Here is a 21,662-nt window from a genome sequence, read left to right as displayed (position 1 = left end):
TAACAACATGCTAATCTTGTTAGAACCATGCTAGCAGCATGCTAGTAACATGCTAATCATGCTAACAACTTGCTAATTATGGTAGAATCATGCTAATCATGCTAGAATCATGCTAACAACATGTTAGTAACATGCTAATCATGCTAAAAACATGCTAAAACATGCTAATCATTTTAGAATCATGCTAGCAACATGCTAATAACTTGCAAATCATGCTAGTAACATGTTAAACATACTAACAACATGCTAGTAACATGTTAATCATGCTAACAACATGCTAATAAAATGCTAGTAACTTGCTAATTGTCCTAGAAAGATGTTAGCAACATGCTAGTAACTTGCTAATCATTATAACAACATGCTAATCTTGTTAGAACCATGCTAGCAGCATGCTAGTAACATGCTAATCATGCTAACAACTTGCTAATTATGGTAGAATCATGCTAATCATGCTAGAATCACACAAACAACATGTTAGTAACATGCTAATCATGCTAAAAACATGCTAAAACATGCTAATCATTTTAGAATCATGCTAGCAACATGCTAATAACTTGCAAATCAAGCTAGTAACATGTTAAACATGCTAACAACATGCTAGCAACTTGGTAACTTGCTAATCATGATAAAATCATGTTCGCAACATGCTAGTAACATGGTAATCATGCTGGAATCATTCTAGTAACTTGCTAATCATCCTAGAAACATGCTAGTAACGTGCTCATCATTATAACAACATGCTAATTACATGTTAATCATGTTAGTGACACACTAACAACATGAAGTCATGTATTCCTTTTGGATTTAAAATGCATCCCTGCTCTCAGTATAACCTGTGACTTTTTGCCTGTCAGATGACGAGAGCAGCGGTTCTGGCAGCGGCAGCGGCTGCACTGAGTCGTGCGTCACTGAATCAGACTCCTTCATCACTGAAGCTCCCGTTCAAGAAAAAGAGAAAACAGTTGATATATCTTCTGCTTCCATCATCCAGCCCAACCTACTGCTGCTGTTGCTGGTCTTCACCGCGCTGGCCTTGAAAGAGCACTGGAGATAGTGACCGCTGAGCTCCACACAGACTGATTCTTGTGTTTTATATCAGACTGGACCGCTGATCTCAGCCGTCTGATGACTTTAAGGCCGTTCTTCCTGATTCAAAGATCACCGAGCTGCATTTTTTGCACGATGGAAGATCTTCAAAAGGGCCGTAAGCATTACACATCTGATATATAAAAGATGTCAAGGTTTTTTTTGTTTTTTGTTTTTTTTTTTTTTTTTTTTTTTTATTTCTAGTACAGTAGATTAAAGGAGTAGTTCACCCCAAAAAAATTAGCTGAAAATGTTCTCACCCTCAGGCCATACAAGATGCAGATGAGTTTGTTTCTTCATCAGATTTGGAGAAACGTAGCATTACATCACTTGCTCATCAATGGATGTGAATGGGTGCCGTCAGAATGAGAGTCCAAACAGCTGATGAAAACATCACAATAATCCACAAGTAATCCACACCACTCCACTCCATCAATTAACGTCTTGTGAAACCAAAAGTTGCATGTTTGTAAGTAATAAATCCACAATTCAGGTGTTTTAACTTAAAAAAAAGCATTACTTTTGGACAAAATACGAGTCTATAATCCATAATAATGCTTCTTCCAGTGAAAAGGTCCATCTTCTGTTGTCTCTTACATCAAAATCCACACACATATTTGTTTAGAGCTGTTTTGGATTGTTTTTAAACAGTGCTTGATCTGTGCAGATTTCTCTCCTGATTCAGACCAGACCACTTTTTCACTGGAGGAAGCATTATTATGGATTATGGACATAAGATGTTAATTGATGGACTGGAGTGGTGTGGATTACTTGTGGATTATTGTGATGTTTTTATCAGCTTTTTGGACTCTTATTCTAACGGCACCCATTCACTGCAGAGAAGTGATGGAATGCTACATTTCTCCAAATCTGATGAAGAAACAAACTCATCTACATCCTAGATGGCCTGAGGTTACGTAAATTGTCAGCAAAATTTTAATTTTTGGGTGAACTATTCCTTTAAAGGGACAGTTCACCCAAAATGATTTACTCATCCTTCACACAAACCCGCATGCTTTTATTTAGAGATTGACAGTTAATGTAAAAAAAAAAATGCATACAGATTCTTTAAAATGTCTTATTTTAATAATGGCAGGACTGTGTGAACTATCCCTTTAACCGCAACACATTTATCTTTTATATTTTGCAGGTTATTAAGGTCTTCTTATGTATTCTTCTTACATACATTTTGAACATTTTCATGCAGGTGTAGCTTTTGTGAATGTGGATGAGAATATCTAGAATAATATAAATACATTATATGAACAGGATCTGAGAAATTAGGGAAAATAAATCACATTGCATCACAGTGTTTAGTTCTCATGCACAAAATGTCATTCTCGCATATAATATTAACATGTTAGAACTTCATATGATTGATCAAACCTGGTTGAATGGCAGTGAATGCTATTGAAATGTGATTCACAGTATTGTTATTTCAGATGTTTTTTGGTGAAATCTAATGCCAGTTTTAATCTCTTCAAAGCATCAGGAGATTCAGATTCTGTGCCCCATGTAATAAATGAGAAATCATTTGCACAGTCTTTAATTTGCACAAGTGCTTATGCAGTTTGTGGGGACATTTTAGTGTATATGTAGAATGATTGAATGATTGTAAACAATAATACCATTCCATGGACAGAAATATAGATTTGTGGTACTGTAAGTGTGTTTTTAATCATGTTTTCTACTTAAAAGACCTGGATGGTAGTGTTTCCACTACATAAATCCCTCACAAAACATCTGCTTCATAAAAGTCCATATTGACATATCAGTGTGAATCTGTCAGTGGAAGATTAAGGCTGACGGATTTATTATTATGAGTGTTATTTTTATATTTAGAAGATATTGTTACTTATTTTACTTATTTCCTTTGCAAAATCTGCTTTGCTTTTTTTAAGCACTTACCTTTCAGTATTAGTCTTATTAATATGTACACTTACGGTGCAAAAAACATATTCTTAATCTGAATTTTTTTCCAACAAAATATAGATCCTTTAATTAAGAGTATTTAATTGAGAAGCAGGTTTTCAGAGAACAAAGTCTGGAGTTGTTTGCCTTTCTTACTTTTTTAAAAAGCATACACCTTACTAAATTTTGATTTTATGCTTAAAAAATGAAAAAGGTTAACTTTTAACTGAATAAGAAATTTATTTTTTCTTATTTTTTTAAAACAAGTCTTTATTAGTTTGTTCAATTTTGAAAATCTCGTTTCAAAGGTAAAAAATACAAAATTCTGATTAAGAACATGTTTTTAGCACTTACTAATTACATTTCGCAGTGCTTTTTGAGATTATTTACTGCTTTTTGCCCCCTTTTTTTTTAAAGAATGTAATGTAATGCACTTTGATATTAAGATGTGCAATGATCTTTGTTTTTATTAGAGATTCCTATTTCAATACAGGGAAAACATACTTTGCTACAGGGAAAACTAAGCTGATTTATAGCAGTATTATAGAAATACTCAAACTATTAACCATAAAGAAATTTCAATCAAATCAGGACGCTATTTAAAAATAAAAAAAGAAACAAGAAATCGTTTAAAAAACACACACACAGAATATAAGGGCTAGATTTATTGAGCTCTAGTCATTTTGACTTCAGTCTTGACTCAAATGTGATCTTATTGTGAAATGCTCATGTTGACTATTTACAATTTTCTGGAAGAAATGTCCTGGATATGTTACACAAGTTTCATTCATCAGTTCTATTGTAAAACAGGCAGAAATCTCATTGTGCTTCTGTACATGTCTTGAATAAGTTCCTTTCACATTCATAATGTTAGTACAGTGAAGACAGATTTTAGTGTGTAAACATGAATTCATCAAACTTGTGCATCAAAAAAGATTTTTAAACAGATATTCCCTATTGCTGTTTGTAAAGATTTTGTTAGCAGGTGGATCAAAACTAAACTTTTAAAACATTCCGTTTTTTGCATTGTAATTCTTTTAAAAGCACCAATTAATGATCAAATCCTTTATCTTTTACTATTGTTTGTGTCATACTTGCAGTTTTCATTTCAGTGTATTAGAGCAAAAAAAAAAAGACACAAACACATCTGGAAATGGGTGGATTTGATATTTACTGTCTCAACTCAATATTTTGTGGCCTTTTCCTTATTGTTTTGTATTTTTTCCTAACATAATCACGGTTACTGCATTTTTTTTTTCTTTTTACTTTTTTTCATTAAATTGAGAATGTGATTTTCTACAATCTGTGGTGTGATTGTTCTGGAGTTTATTTGCATTTGCAGGAATAATTCACCCAAAAATCAATATTTTGCCATAATTTACTAAGTCATTTAAACTCTATTGTTTTCTGTCTTCCATGAAACACAAAGCTGCTAAGCAGCATGTCTGAGCTTTTTCTTTCTGTACAGTTAAACTGTAAAGTCTGAGAACAGACTAAATTCAAGGTTCATTGTTAATCTTCTCTGCTGCAGCTCTTAAATCTCATTGTTTTCAATGATCGGTCACATGAATGAGATTTATGAGCTCCAACAGGCAGAAAGATATTTAGCAGCAGATTTTAATCTGTTCTTTACATAAAGCACCACATGACTTCAGAAGTCTTGAGCACCAGTCATATGAACTACTGTAAAATGTTATTTTGGGGTGAACTGTTTCTTTAAAATTAATGGCACAGACATTTGACCTTTACCATAGTTAAGGAAAAATGTAATGTAGAAATATGAAAACTATGCATACAGTAAATGATTAACCTTTTATTAAGAACATACACAGACAAAAATGAGGCTAATTTTTCACTATTTTCTTTTTATTAATCAAAGATACACGCTATTGTTCAAAAGTTTGGGGTCAGTAAGATTTCCTCTTAAATGCTCACCAAGGCTGCATTTATTTGATCAAAAATACTGTAAAAATTATGAAATATATTACAATTTAAAATAACACTTTTCTCTGTGAATACATTTTAAAATGTAATTTATTCCTGCGATGCAAAGCTTAATTTTCAGCATCATTACTCCAGTCTTCAGTGTCACATGATCCTTCAGAAATCATTCTAGTATGTTGAAAAGCATTATAAATGTCTTTACTGTCACTTTTCATCAATTTAATGCATCCTTGCTGAATAAAAATATTAATTTCTTTAAAAAAGTCTTACTAATCCCAAACTTTTGAACTGCAGTGTATATAAATATGTGCTTTTCATTTGCATGTTCAAGTGCTTTCTATACATTTCATAGCAGCTGATACACTTCAGCAGACTCGTTGAATCATTGCTGCTCTCTAACCATCAAAAGAGTTTGTGATTTACTGATTTTCTCAATCATCAGTGTTTTGCTCTGCATGCAACGGATCTGTTCCAAAACCTAGTGAGGTGCCTACCTGGCCAGCATTTGAGGGCATGAGGATTTGGGACTGAGAGGTGTGTGTGTGGATGTGAATTACGCTTCCTCTGTGTATTTTGTGGTGGTGAACTCTGCGTTCAGGAGAGGCTCGAACTCGCGCTTTCTCCTCTGCTGGATGTACAGCACCAACAGGAGGAGCATCAGGAGCAGACCGAGGAAGATTCCTCCCAGTGTGGTGCCCAGCAGAAACATGGCCGGCCTGTTATCTGTTTCTGAGGAAGAAACACACATGTATAGTGAATGCATAGTGCCATGTTTATTTAGAATTATTGTCATATGTGACCCTGGACCACAAAACCAGTCTTAAGTTGCTGGGGTATATTTGTAGCAATAGTCAAAAATACATTGTATGGGTCAAAATGATAGATTTTTCTTTTATGCCAAAAATCATTAGGATATTAGGAAATAAAGATCATGTTCCATAAAGAGATTTTGTACATTTTGTATTGTAAATATATCAAAACTTAATTTTTGATTATGCATTGCAAAGAACTTAATTTGGACAATTTTAAAGGCGATTTTCTCAATATTTTGCTTTTTTGCACCTTCAGATTCCATATACTGAAATAACTGTATCTCGGCAAAATATTGTTCTATCCTAACAAACCATAAATTGATGGAAAGCTTATTTATTCAGCTTCCAGGTGATGTATAAAGCTCAATTTTGAAAAATTGACACTTACGACTGGTTTTGTGGTCCACGGTCACATATTGTTAAACAAATAGTTTAGCCAAAATGAATTTTGTCATTATTTATTCATTGTCTTGTCGTCCAAACCCATATGGTGTTATTTTTACATGGAACACAGAATTTTTACCTACATATAAAAGCCAGTTTCTGTCACAGAATAAAAAAATAAAGATAACTGCAATATTTTTTTCACACAATTCAGACTTTTTTTTTCTTGCAGTTGCAATATAAACAAATAATTGCTAGTTATAGACTCATAATGCTGGAGAAAAAAAGTCTGAATTCCGAGATAAAGAATCCGCCATGAAATATAAAAGGTAACAGCGACTTTTTCTCTCACAATTCTTGCTTTTTTTCGGAATTATTTATATCTCGAAATTCAGTTCATAAAATTTAGACTTTTTTTTTACTTAGAATTGTGAGGAAAAAGCTGCACTTACCTTTTTTTATTCTTTAATCCCGTGGCAAAAATGTGCATAACATTAAATCTACATTAACCGGGATCGATTCATTCCGTACAGCGTTTTCAAAGCTTTGAATTAGGGATGGGCAATACCTCGTATTTTATTTTCGATCCGATACCGATATTTTCAAGCCAAGTATCGTCGATATCAATACCGATACCGATACCTCTAAACTAAACTGATCTTTTAAATTATTAAAAGAATAAAATCAGTAATTATACTTACTTAACATTATATTTGAAAGTCATGTGTTTTAAACATTTCATAAGCGTTTTTTTTTTTTTTTTTTTTTTTGGATAACACTGTCAGAAATAAAATGTACTAAAATTTTGTATTTTAGCTCTTTACTGGACAGTAACCTTTCTTTACCCCTAAAAGCCAGGGAGCATACTAGTACCAAAAACAACCATGGTGTTACATAAGTACTAAAATGTATAATAATAATAAAAATTAGTAGTAGTATTATTAGTATTAGTATTATTAATTATTATTACCATGGTTTTTGCTACAAATATTATGGTTGAAATAATGTTCCTGTAGTGTTAACCATGGTAAAAGGAAGCAAGCCAAAAGAGAGAGTGTTAACCATGGTAAATTTGTTGTTAGTGCAGTTTTACTACAAATACTATGGTTACTGTTGCAAACTGTTCTTTGTGTGTGTGTGTGTGTGTGTGTGTGTGTGTGTAAAAAGCTGCCAGGCTGTTGTACCCCTAAAGGCCTAACTTTAGCACAAATTGTTTCCTACAGACAGCAATTACAGGATATAACAACCAATTTGAACTTTTAACAACCAGTTTAAATAAATTTACTTACACAAACTAGCCTAATTAAAATAAATATTTCAGGTACACTATACTGTTCAAAAGTTTAAGGTCAGTACGACTTTGTAATGTGTCTTTAACCATGCTAACAAAGGCTGCACTTATTTGAAAAAAAAAAAAAAAACAGTAAAAACAGCAAGATTGGGAAAATTAACAATTAAAATAACTATTTTCTATTTTAATATATTTTGAAAAATGTAATTTAAAAAGCATCTGTGATCAAAGCTCATTACTCCAGTCTTGAGTGTCACATGATCCTTCAGAAATCATTCTAATATACTTTGCTACTCAAGAAACATTTTTTTTAAATAATGCTTTATTATTTCAATGCCATGAGAAGAAGAGGAAGAAACATCAGGATTGATCCGCCCATCCCTACTTTGAATCAAATTGCTTCGATTCACTGCTTCGCCTCACGCTGGTGACGCCTGCGACGTAAATGCAACTAAAACCTATTAGCTTTTAGAAACCAATTGCAAATGTTTCATTGAAATTGTAATGTATTAAATCCACACGCATGATTAATAGGTTCACAAAGATCATTGACCCCAACGGCAAACTAAAATTTCGAAACGGCTATGACGTAATGAAGCCTCGCATGCTGAATCACGTGATTTGGGATGTCTGCTGGGCATGCGCACATCAACCTAACGTTATTTTTGTCACACTGTACAACAATAATACTGTTTTTTTTATTATAGTAAGGGCTAAGTTTAGGGTTGGGGTAAGTGTAGACGTTAATAAAACACAATCTAACAGGTAAAACAATTCATTTCATTGTCAGTTTCCGGTCCCTTCTAGCCAAAACCGATACACGCGCTGTTTCGAAACAAATGATTCACAGAAGTTTTGAAGCTTCACGAGTGCTTTGAAAGCGCCCAACAAACTACAACAGGTAAACATGTCACCTGTGTGGATGCTAGGACTGCTTGATATCGATTTGTCAGTTAGAATCGATCTTCATTTGGAGCTTTCTTTAAAAAAACTAAACTAGTTTTCGGCTAATGTGGGAACACAACTTAAGTAGGCTAACTATTTGTAGCCCATCTGCCATCCGATAATCACAATAAGCTTTGGACTGTTACTTTTAATATAAAACAAAGTCTGAGAGTTCAAATTCTGTACATTCAAGTAGTAAATGTAATTTTTACGCGCTTTAATATGGCGTGACATATCGTTGTAGTGATTCAGTACAAGCGGCACATCAACCGATTATCTATTTCTCTACTAGTTAGTTTAGTTTAACACAAAACAAATGTGAATGAAACTAAAAAGGTGTTGAAAAAAACAGAACAGCTTTTTGAACTGTATCATGTATAGCTCAATCAGTGTTTAAACTGCTGAAATGCGTCGAAACCGCTTGTAAACAATGTAACGTAACGTTACATTTAGTTACCTCAGAAAAATTATTCAACGTCCACAACGATAATCTGTCATAAAAATGTTTTATTGCAGCCACCATATTTATATTTCAACAATAATTTAGAGTAGACACAATATAATTTTACCCGGATGCGCAGCCATATTGGATATTCTCGGATGTAAACAACAGCATTGATTGCATCGATTGTGCTACTGAATTCCTTATTCTGCTAATTTATTCTGTCTACAATGTGTGCAGAATTATTAGGCATGTTAATATTCTGGTCATATTTTTTTCCAAACACATTTTACCAATTCTAAACCACATCAGTCTTAATAACTACTGTTGATTTTGTATTTAATCATTTATATGTGATATATAATTGTACATGAAGGCTGGAAGTGAAAAACTCCTTATATTCAGGTGTGCATAATTGTTAGGCATGTTTTCTTTTACAGATAAAATGAGCCAAAAAAGATATTTAACCCAGACTGAAAAGTCCAAATTATTAAATGCCCATGAGAAGAATGCAATACTAATGCATTACAAGAATTTGCAAAGTTAAGGCTTGACCATTGGACAGCGAAATGCTTGTTGAGTCTGCGTGGTCAGAAAAAACAGGTGGAGAAGAAATGATGCATGTTAACTGCAAAAGAATTAGGAATTAAGGTGAAGAATTAGGTGTGACACCATCAGGAACCGTTTAGTCTCCAGCGCCACCATTTTCCAGAACTGCAACCTACCTGGAGTCTTCAGAAGTACAATGTGTCAGGTTCTCAGAGACTTTGCTTGGTAAAATATCCTAAAAAATGCCCCTGACTTAATAAGAATAACAAGCTGACGTGTTGTGAAATACATGAAGACAGTTTTTTTTTTTTTTATAGGCTTTATAGACAGATAAGTTGAGAGTGACTCTTAAAGGACAAGCATCACATTCTCTTGTACCTCTAATTCAAGAATTTATCTTCCAGAATCTGGCAGTACATTTTGGGAGTTCATGTTTAGTCTCCTATCCTGAAAAGTCTGACTTGCAGAGATGGACTAAAATGAACTCCCAATACTTACTGCCAGATTTTGGAAGATAAATTCTTGAATCACAGGTACAAGAGAATGTGATGCTTGTCCTTCAAGAGTCACTCTCAACTTATCTGTCTATAAAGCCTATAAAAAACTGTCTTCATGTATTTCACAACACGTCAGCTTGTTATTCTTATTAAGTCAGGGGCATTTTTTAGGATTTTTTACCAAGCAAAGTCTCTGAGAACCTGACACATTGTACTTCTGAAGACTCCAGGTAGGTTGCAGTTCTGGAAAATGGTGGTGCTGGAGACTAAACGGTTCCTGATGGTGTCACACCTAATTCTTCACCTTAATTCCTAATTCTTTTGCAGTTAACATGCATCATTTCTTCTCCACCTGTTTTTTCTGACCACGCAGACTCAACAAGCATTTCGCTGTCCAATGGTCAAGCCTTAACTTTGCAAATTCTTGTAATGCATTAGTATTGCATTCTTCTCATGGGCATTTAATAATTTGGACTTTTCAGTCTGGGTTAAATCTCTTTTTTGGCTCATTTTATCTGTAAAAGCAAACATGCCTAATAATTATGCACACCTGAATATAAGGAGTTTTTCACTTCCAAGCTTCATGCACAATTATATATCACATATAAATGATTAAATACAAAATTAACAGTAGTTATTAAGAGTGATGTGGTTTGGAATTGGTAAAATGTGTTTGGAAAAAAAAATATGACCAGAATATCAACATGCCTAATAATTCTGCACACAGTGTAAACCATGGAAAAAATGTGTGGAAGCTGCTAAATCGTATAGAAAAGGACTTCGTAAGAAGGAAAGGGTGCAATATTTTGACAAACTAAGGTTAATATGTGGTAAAGATATGTACGAGCAATATTAATTAAGATATTAGCCTAATATTTCACCTACCTGGCCAGAAATGATAAGAACAAACATGAATGTTGTCAAGATTCGTGCCCTGGAAATCCTGTTTGTTTGGCTAACCACAAACGCCTATTTTCCTAGCTTTTTGCACTCTTCTCCTTGATTTGTTATAACTTTTGGCACTCTGTAGTACTCGCATTGTTTTTCCCAGTCTGACCGATTCGTGCAGCCCAAAACATGACAATAATTGACCATTTTTAACAGCAATAATCATCAAAATATGCACGATTTGTTCGGTTCAGTGGCATTATGTTTAGTGTCGCCAATATGGCGGATTAATGGCTCGTTGTGAAAACACTCTGTATATATTTTTTTTTTCTTATTTGGAGCTTGACATAGTTGTCACTATGAAGTGTTCTTGAAAAATGTTAGTATATCAGTATCAGTATGGGTTTATAATTTAGATTTTGTAGGGGATTATTCCTATAAGTTGTGCATTGACAGCATGTTTGTTACCTTCGAGTTCAATGGCATAGGAATATCCCAGCTGCTCAGATGCGATGTAGATCTCCTCATTTGTCACAGGTGGGAAAAAGGGCACCATGTTGTAATGCCGGTTGTGTCCGATAGGGGCCATCTCATCCGGGAAGCTGGCGTTTTCACGGGAACGTCTCATCCATTCCTCAAATATGGCATCGGTGAATGCATGAAGCACCTATTTGGCCGTAAGCGAGAACATGTCTTTATCTAGAATCAGGGCTCATGTAGACTAAACACTGTAATGTTTTTGCCATTTAATGTGCTTTTTTGTATATTACCAGAAAGATTGGGTCATTGGCGGCGGAGTGGGACAGAGCGCTGGTCCCGTTGAGAAACACGTGAACCAGGTTGTGCAAATTGGACACAGAGCTGTCCAGCTCACCGTCTGGCTTATCGTATCCTTCCAGTGCGTTCCTTCAAGGAAAGGTAGAATAAAACTTCAAAACGGAGTCACATACATCAGCTTGAGCCTGTAAATCCTATGAAATAATAGTCAGAAAAAACTAATTTTTGACATTTTAAATATTAACAAAGTTTGAATATGTGTTTTATGTTTTTATATTTGATATATCAGACGTTTATGGCTTGTATAGTCTGATTATGGAGGAATTTGGAGGAAAAAAACAGCTCAGTTTTATTCAGAAACCCAAAATTGCAAAAACAATTTTCACTCAGAAATTGCTAGTAAATTTCATAAATAATTACAGAGAAATGTCAAGTTACACATTGAATTAAACATGGAATTTTGAAGTAGAATGACTGAAATAGTATTTTCTTGTAAAATGTAGTTCAATAATATTTAACTTAGAATTTTTTTTAAATACATTACCTGAAGCTGAAGCTGGAGTTGGTGAAGTACGGTGGACTGTCAAAGTCTCTGAGGTTCAGGCAGCTTCTGACATCATTCATGGTTGGTAAAGTCACATTAGTGCTCTCCATGATTCCTCTGCGCAAAGATCCCTCGCTCGTCCCGTTACACAAGGTCACCAGACGATTATACTCATCCAGACTGAAATGATTGAAGATGGAAATGATTCTGGATCAGTGTGAGCAGAAGGAGCAGTTTAGTAGTTTTTAAGTAACTGTGCTACTTAGTTTTGTAGTAAGCGCATTACTTGGGGAGTCGGTCACGTTTTGACCTGATCCTATTGTCAAAATATTGGTGCATTGAAATGATTGTTCTCTAGTTCCCTAAAAAAACAGTTAAGAATGACTGATCACTTTCAAGTCATCGAAAGAGTGCAAGCGTCAATTTATGAAGATCAGATCTTAAAAAGAGATTTTATTTAATCATCACAGAAAAAAATCAGCAAACTTCTACAGGAATTGTTGTTGGATGTTATTATGTTCTGCAGTTTTTAGATTTATATAGTAAGCATTTTGTGTCTTTTGTTTATTATGCATAATACATTTAAAGCATATTTTTTTGTGCCTATTAGTGTTGTGTTTATTAGATCAAGGCCCTTGCTAATGTACAAGTTCATCTACCTGATTTACTAGTGTTGTTATTGTTAACTAAAACTATTAAAAAATAGTTTTAATAATTGAAATAAAGCTAAAATATAAATGTTAGATGGAAAAATGTTAAATTAAAAATATTGCTGCATTAAATGTTGCTTTGGCCAGGGTTATTATATTTAACTAAAAATCCATTAATTTTTTTTTTATTATTTGAAATAAAATCAATGGTAGCTGAAATAAAATAAATAAATATAAAAATGTAAACTTATTTCAGCATTTTTGTTGAATTAAAAAAGAATATATATATATATATATATATATATATATATATATATATATATCTTTTTTTTAAACAGCACAACTATAAAAATGACAAAAACACAACAAAATTACTACAATTTTAACTAAAATTAACAAGAAATTCAGTGTATCAAAAACTATAATAGCTATAATTATTCAATTTAACTAAAATAAATTAATGCTAATATACAAATTTGCTTTTCTGATGTACTACAGTTTTGTTATTGTTAACTAAATCAAACTATAAATTTTTTTTTTTAGTAGTTTACATATATTCAGTAATTCAAATATATCCTGAAAAATAATGTTATTAAAATAGTACTTCAAATGTAAATATTAGGTTAAACATGTAAATTAAAAAAAAAATAAAATCACTCAAACTAAAACAAATAAAAAAAGGTAAATATAAATATTTATAAACAAAAACTAACATGGGTACATAAAATTATTAAAAATGTGGAAAAACAAAATGAAAACCAAAAACTCAAGTGTTTTGAGTTGAGAAACAAGACAGGATATTGTTCTAGTAGCGCTCTATATATTTTTCTTTCGTCTTAATTTATTTTTTTATACTTTTGAAAATTGATGCTACTTTTCCTCCCTGCAGTAAATGATAATATCAGCTTTCACTCTTTTGCTTTTCTTCTCCTAGTGACTGATCTGAACTGTGTGACGTCAAAGACAGCGGATGGGTAAATATATAAGTCTGTTTCACACTTTTAAAAGCCTCAAAAATTGGTCACTGATTAAACCGTTTTTTTTTTAAAATCAGAATTCATTGCTATTTTTGAATGGTTATCTGCTATAACTAACCAGTAAACGTACCTGTCACACACCACTCCCCAGCGGGCAAACCTGGAGCGAGGGCTGATACGGGACGGGTCACTGGGGTCCCGTCCTCCGAGCATAGAATCTGTGCAGACGTCACACTCCGTCCGACCCGTCGCAAAGTTCCAGTACGGGACAGCAAAGTTCTCGTTACCTGTAAGTTTCTAAAATGGGAAGAAATGATTAGTTTCTGAATTAGAAGTCAGGTTTTCAGAGGAAACAGTCATTTAAATTCTAGCTTATGATATTTGTCAGAATAACAATGTAAACGTGTTCATTGAGGCACTATAACACTGGGAAGAAGAAATTCAGCTCAAAAACTAGTACATTTTACAAATAATTTCAGTTTCAACAATCAATTTTTGTTTGTAAAATGTGTTCCAGTAATTTGTTTTATTTGCAATTTTTGAAAAATAATGCATTTTATAATATAATTATCAAATTACCTGAGTATAAAAGTCACTTCAACTCTTGGCTACTTGAATCTTGTGTAACTGAAGTTGAAATTGGTTAAATTATTAAAACTGGTTCAATGAAAGTAATGGAAAATCATTTTTACTGATACTTAATTTTTGTATTTTGAATTTGATTAAGGTATGAAAAAAAATATGTTGCCATTAGTGTTGCACGATATACCGGTACTTAAAAAGTATCGCGATACCCTGCTTTTAAAAACAGTATGATTCCACTTTTTACTAGTACTGGTACTTTAAGAATGCATTTTATTAAGAGCCGTATTTCTGCATGTCTGTGTTAGTGAATGGCACAGATGTGCAGTTTAGTTTACTGCACACATACGCGTGGCGCTCGCTGTGTTTTCAGCCAAATTGTAAATACGCAACACAGTATTTCTAAAAATAAATAAATAAATAGCCTATAATAAATTAATTCTTTATCAAATCGAATGATCCTTTATAAATTCATTAGACATGCTTTTGATTATTAAAATATAATGAAACGATTAAAATAGAATCCAGAAAATGAATGGAAAACAGATTCACAAACAAGAATATGAGAAAAATAATAAAATGTATTTCACAGGCCCTTAAAAACATAATTTTTGTTAAACTTGTAATAAATTGCTGCTAAATTCTGCAGGTTTCATGATTTCAATTAATTAGACATGCTTTTTGATAACATATTTTTTTAATGTAATAATCCTGTGTAGTGGCACTGGCATGTGATTATTATTATTTTATTTTATTTTATTTTTTTTTTTTTAAAAGGGGATGAAATGCTTTGTTTTAATAGATAAAATAACTGTGATCTCCATTTGGATAAACTATCATTTAATTAATTTTCCTATTGTTCTATGTTTTGTTCGTAGTATCATTTCAGTAGTAGTATCGTGATATTATAGTCAGGTATCGTATTGAAGTCAAAATTTTGGTGTTGTGACAACACTAGTTGCCATGACTTGTTGATCATTTTTAACAGTGATAATTCGCTATGCAGCATCTTGTAGAAATCCCACACTTACGATTACTAAATATCACAATGATTACTATTCACAAATTAAATTATTTGATAATTCCAGTTGTTTTTTGTGTTATTGTTATATTGGTGCACGCTCTGTTGGTAAAATTTGACTGTTTAATGCACAACCTTAATGTCCTAATGCTTAGTTTTCTTAATATTGGACATTATGTTCAAAAGACATTGATGATTTAGACTTTATTGAAATAAATGCAGGAATGGTAATGCTTGATCTGACCTGTAGTTCTCTCTCCAGACTGAGCAGATGGTATCTGTGCCAGGTGATGAATGCCGGACCCTTGTGGGAAAAGTCAATGGCTTTAAAAGGACGTCCTGGACCTGCCAGAAAAGAGCACATCAAAAGTAAAGTCAGGTGAGTAACCACAAAATACACAACATAATGTCAGTTTCAGAAGTCAGAATGAGCTTTGTTTGCCAAGGAGTAACACAAAAGGAATTTGTTTCTTTTTGTTTTTTTAATTTGTTTTTTTTTTTTTTTTTGATGTTGATCTAAAGATAAAAGAGAAAAATCCATTGTATTTTTTCCCAAATTCCATGTTTTCTGTTTTAATTTTGCTTGAATGGTTTTATTAAAGTTTAACAATCAGAAAGCATGTCTAATCAATTCATGAAACTTTAACAATATAATAATTTATTGCAGTTTTTACAATAATATACAATACGTTTTTTCCCCACCCAAATTCTTTTGTTCTTATTTACTTTTTTTTGGTTTCTCTTTCTCTTTTTCTCTCTCTCTCTCTCTCTCTCTTTATTTTATTTTATTTTTTAAGTTTTTTTTTATGTTAACTGAATTTTTTTTTTTAATCAAAAAGCATGTCCAATTAATTGGAATCATGAATTTATGATTTAATACAGATATATTATCAAAAACGGTGATAATCAAATGATGGCATAAAGCATCTTTTAAAATGTAGTGAAATTAAAATTGAACAGTTTGTTCTCATTTTTGAATTAATCAAAGTGCAGAGATTTAAAATGCATAATATATTAGGGCTGTGATGGTCTACCGTACAACCGCAGTGGTTGGTTGCCACCAGCAGTACTGCATGTGACGATACTCTACGTCTGTAACAAGCATAAAATGCAGTGTTTCTGCAACAATTACTCTGCCGTGGCCGTGTTTAGTGTCCCCACCGGCAGCAGCAGCGAGCGCAAGTGCCTTCACAGCTGCATGAAGTGATCCGCGTTCAGACGCACACAATAGGCTAAAGCTTACAAACTCCGGGAAAACTACCATGAATGTGTTGGGGGGAAAAAAGGAGATACTCGAATGAATTCTTAATAAACTAGTGTTTTCTGAGTCAGTGTCGCAAAGATGACGATCCTGACTCGCCGTCTGCTCATTGGACGCGCTTTTAGAGAGAAATGCATCTCTACGGATTTGATAATGAAAGAGTTTTTGTTATCGATTTGAATTTTTTAGTTTTAAAGTAGTAAAGTAATAATTTAAAGCTTTCTATAGATATATTTATCCTGACTGTAAGGCTAGTATTCGCTGAGTTTCATTTTTGTGCAGCGCTCCTGTTCAACACAGAGACATCAGAAAGCGCATCTTGTGTGTTTTCTTTATTTTACAAAAGCACAACATTTTGTTGATATTGTGAGTGCACGCAAATAAAATTAGACCCTTTACAGTTCCGGATGATATATTACGCTTACTTTTATGAGCAAAGATTACGCCGTATTTTAATTTTTTTGCAAGTGATTGCGCTGGCGCCTCCATGTCCTGCAAAAGCGCATTTAGCTTCCACTCTCCAACAAACGATTGTATACGCATAATAGCGTGCATTTATCTAAGTTAAATGTTTAAAATAATATTGTGATATGATTGAAGATTTTATTTCAGGCAAGTCGTGATGATTTGAGAAGGCAAAATTGATCAAACATAGGCTGTGATCAGTTCACTGCCTGCCTCTGGCAGCTTTACTTTAAAAAGCAAAAACCTTAATTTAACAAACAAAAAACATGTTCCAAACATATTTCTAAATTAACTTTATAAAGAAATTAAAAGACATATAACCACATTCCTATTAAAAACAAAACTGAGCTATTTTAATAAATGCAATTTTGATGGGCCGGTAATTTTGATGAGCCGTCAGACAAGGGTTGGGCGAGGTTGTTACGAATTTATGCAACAAATGTTTGTTTAATATTTACTGTTTGTATTTTGGCTACTTTCTTATTTAACTGTATCATTTCTTTGATATTCACTTTAGTGTCTTGTAGGCTGAAATAAACACGCATGATTGTTAATTTTTAAGCCTCATCTTTTTATGTTTCAAAATATATATATATATATATAACATATGTCATATATTTTGCACTTTAATTTTTATAGACATAGTCCATATTGTGATTTGATTAATTGTACATCTCTACCAAAATCATAGGGCTCATAATAGTGACTAAAACATTGCTTATCAATGATGAAGAATGTGAAGGTATGAACGTTTTTCATAATATTAAAGCACCAAAAGGTTTTGTAAAGATTTTCTTTTCACTCATTTGTGGAGGATTTGTCATGATTTAATCTAGCAGAGCAGTTTATGGAGCAGTGTAAGTCCTGCGTTCACAGCTCCTCACCTAGTAATGTGTCTCGGACAGAGTAATAGTGCTGCCAGACGAAGAAGTCGTAGATGGAGATGTTGTTGAACTGCGGCTCGGTGCCGTTGGGTCCCAGCAGGCCCAGCCAGTGTTGTGTGGCGATGACGTATTCAGGGTGGACGGTGGTTTTGGCCAGATCTAGAACATCCAGGAACTCCTGCAGCTCATCGGCAGTCAGAGAGTGAATGTCCTTCCTTACAATGGGAGCTTTGCGCTGGTCACAGTTCGGCCCCCTCCAGCCAAATTTACACTCGCCACAGTTATAACCAGCAAAGTTACCTGTGCAAAAGAGAATGTGTTAAGTGAAGTGTAGTTTTAGAGGCGTGTGGTTGCTAAAGTGTCCCTGTGATATTCAGATATCTAGATATGGGGCTCTTCCCTTTTTAGTAAAAGGATATGGGATAAATTTCACTACAAGTCCAAAATTGGGACACGTTTGAATATATGTATTTAAAAGGTGAAATAAAATAATAATTAATGTTGAAATTGAAGTTAAATGAAAAATTAATTAGTTAAATTCTAATAAATAAATAAATGCATTATATGTTGTTGTTATATGCATTACATTATATATTTTAAATATATATATATGTGTGTGTGTAACTAAAAAAACATTACAAATAAAATTATATGGAAATGATAAAAATATATATACATTTAATTTATATTTTGTCACTATATAGCTTCTATACTTCTAACATATACTGTATACATATAAATGTAATAATTAATAAAAAATTAATATGCATTTTTATTAATTTCTAATTTATACAATTGTATATATGTGTGTGTGTGTGTATATATATAAAATTATTAATATTAAAAATAATACAAATATAAAAATAATATAAGTATAAAAATGTTATTAATAATAAATATTCATGTGCTAATGATTTTAAATGTGTATAATTGTGTACATGTATTTAGAATTCTTTGTTTTAGAAAAAAAAAATATATATATATATATAATTTTAAAAACATTACAAATTATATATAAATTATAAAATGATATATACATTTCAATATATTTTACTACATAACTATATATAAATATAAATTTAATAATTATTTTTTTTATTAATTTCTAATTTATATAATTGTATGTACACACGCACTCACGTGTGAGTATGAAATTATAAAAATAATGCTATTAATAATAATTATTATTAATATATGTTAATAATTAATAATATAGTATGAATTCATATTATACAAAATTCGTTTCTAGAATTTGATTATAAATTTATATAATTGTACACATGTATTGTATGAATTCTTTGTTAGAACATATGACTAATTATATATAGTGAATTCATTATATAAATTGCATTATATATTTTTAATATATATCCTAAAATATTTAAAATATGTATAATTAAAAATAATTACAAATAAACTTACATGTAAATTATAAAATTAAATGTACATTTTAAAATATATTTTGTCAATACATAGCTCCTATACCTCCAACATATATAAATATAAATGTAATAATTAATAAATGTAATATGTATTTTTATTAGTTTCTATTTTGTATATGTACACATGCATGCACACACACACATATACATTAAAAACTAAGAAAAAAATAAGTTGCATATTTTTTTTATGCATATTTTGTCACTACATAGTTTCCATATATGCATTTTTTAAATTTCTAAAATATATTGGTATATGTGATGTATTTCAGGTTGATATCCATGTACCTCATACAAAATAACCTGATTAAGTATGCGAACAGCCATAATAGTTTCAACAATTTGACAAAGTCAAAATAATTTAGTTTTTTTTTTTTTACATACCAAAACATCGACAGGTCCGATTGAAAAACTTAGTCGGCCATCTCTCCCGGTCGTCCACATTTCTTAACCTGTACGGTCCTCCCCAGGGTTTAGAGTCCACATGGACGTCGCTGCAGTTTCCCCGGCCGGACAGAACCCCACACACATTGTTCGGATCCGATCCCAGCGGGGGACAGCACTCTTTAGACACGATGGCCTCCACGGTGCAGCAGACTCTGGGAAACTGAGCCTCAGTCAGGTAAATACATCCCAGACTGTAAATCAAACCCAGCACAATCAATGTCCTCATATCTGGAAAATCTTATACTGTTTCTCCCTCAAATGGCGCAGCAAATGCCGTAACTAATCACAAATGAATGTGTTTGTACTGATTACACGCGGGTCTAAGCGTATCGGTAACGGCTGACGGTCTGTAATGGTTTCCGTCCACGCATTACATGCATATTCACAGAGCTCAAGTCAATCAATGCTTTATATGCTGTTGCCAAGTGGAACATGGGAGGATTATTACGCTGTCCCGTGGTAGTCACCTGACACAAAGAAACTATTTGCTGCTCAAAAGCCCTAAAGGAAATGCTTCTCAATGGATTCAACTCATCTAGAGCAGATAATGTAATGTAATGTTATCACACTCCCGGACATGAGTAAAATATATGTAGGTTTCCATCTCATGCACTGATGTTTTTCGGCTAAAATCAAAGGATGGTTTTGAAATTAGTTTCTGGGAAATATTGTTATATGTAAATCATATGATTCAGTTTCAGTCGGGAAAAAAGAAGCTCAGACGCAGACAAAGTGACTCCAAACAGTATTTGGACAGTTAAATCACATTTAATCTATTATAGTGTTCTTTTAGTATTATTTATGTGCTATTATAGTATTTATTAATAGAAATACTTTTACATAATACCCACACACATTTTATTTTATTTTTTTTTAACTTTTGTTTGTTTTAGTAATGTTGTTATGTTCTTTTGTTATTTTGGTAATATTTCTATTTAGCTTTATTTTTACTACATTTTAGCTTTAATTTCAGTATTTTAGCTCCCAAAAAATTATTTGGACACTTGAATCGCATTTAATGCATAACTGTGTTATTTAAGTTTTATTTATATACTATTATAGTGTTTATTAATTTTTAGAATTTGCTTTTATTTTTATATTTTGCATTAAAATGAGGTTGTTGTAGTAATAATGTTATGTATACATTTCCATGTAGCTTTACTTTTATGATGTTTTATTAATTTTAAAAATAAATAATTTTGTATTTATATTAACTGTTATAGTATCATATTATTAGTGTTATCATATAGTACATTTTAGTAGTGTTATGTGCTTTTGTTTTTGTTTTTTTTTTAATATTTTATATATTATTATTTATTATTTTTTGTTTGTTTGTTTATTTATTTTATTTTATTTTATTTATTTTTAATTTTATTATTTTTAGTATTTCAACTCCCCCAAAAAGTATTTGGACACTTGAATCAAATTTAATGTATGACTGTTATTTTAGTTTTATTTATATACTATTATAGAATGAATTAATGAATTAATAAATGAATTTATGGTATTTATTTACTTACTTCTTTCTTTCTTTATTTTATGTTTTAGTATTGTTGTTATATTTTAAATATTTTTGTATTTTTTAAATATTTACTTTTATTGTGTTTAATTAATTTTATTAATTTATTTTTTATTTACTTTTAAGTTTTATTCATTTTAGTATTTCAACCCCCTAAAAAGTATTTGTACTCTTGAATCACATTTAATGTATGACTGTTATTTTAGGGTTATTTATATACTATTATACTATTTATACATAATTTTTGTATTTATATGAACTATTATAGTATTTATTTACCTATTTATTTATTTTAAATTTTAGTAGTGTTATGTGCTTTTAATTTTTTAAAACATATTTTTTAAATA

The 21,662-nt window shown here is 31.8% G+C and overlaps 2 protein-coding genes and 1 long non-coding RNA gene across 3 annotated transcripts in view; 2 read left to right on the top strand and 1 right to left on the bottom strand.

The window, feature by feature from the left end:
* gpc6b (glypican 6b) overlaps positions 1–4,299 on the top strand; it is a 59,631-nt gene extending 55,332 nt beyond the window's left edge. Inside the window, exon 9 of the mRNA XM_051119949.1 lies at positions 855–4,299. Within this exon, the coding sequence (XP_050975906.1) occupies positions 855–1,054 (200 nt within the window). The 3' untranslated portion in view covers positions 1,055–4,299. The remainder of the gene's footprint in view (positions 1–854) is intronic.
* A 20-nt stretch (positions 4,300–4,319) lies between these two features.
* On the bottom strand, positions 4,320–20,186 carry dct (dopachrome tautomerase). The gene is made up of 8 exons (XM_051119950.1): positions 19,734–20,186; positions 17,911–18,210; positions 15,545–15,645; positions 13,828–13,994; positions 12,071–12,250; positions 11,520–11,655; positions 11,218–11,416; positions 4,320–5,670 (listed from the first exon to the last, which is right to left on the bottom strand). Exons 1-8 carry the CDS (start codon positions 20,020–20,022, stop codon positions 5,495–5,497), a joined length of 1,548 nt encoding a protein of 515 aa, XP_050975907.1. The 5' UTR covers positions 20,023–20,186; the 3' UTR covers positions 4,320–5,494.
* On the top strand, positions 11,315–13,694 carry LOC127171372 (uncharacterized). The gene is made up of 3 exons (XR_007828507.1): positions 11,315–11,426; positions 11,523–11,667; positions 13,655–13,694. It is a non-coding gene; the product is annotated as an uncharacterized LOC127171372 (long non-coding RNA).
* Positions 20,187–21,662: the final 1,476 nt, after the last annotated feature.

The sequence above is a fragment of the Labeo rohita genome, chromosome 9, assembly GCF_022985175.1.
Source record: "Labeo rohita strain BAU-BD-2019 chromosome 9, IGBB_LRoh.1.0, whole genome shotgun sequence".
In the NCBI taxonomy this organism is placed as follows: Eukaryota; Metazoa; Chordata; class Actinopteri; order Cypriniformes; family Cyprinidae; genus Labeo; species Labeo rohita.
Note: the sequence above shows the minus strand (reverse complement) of the source record. Positions and strands in the feature narration are given on the sequence as shown.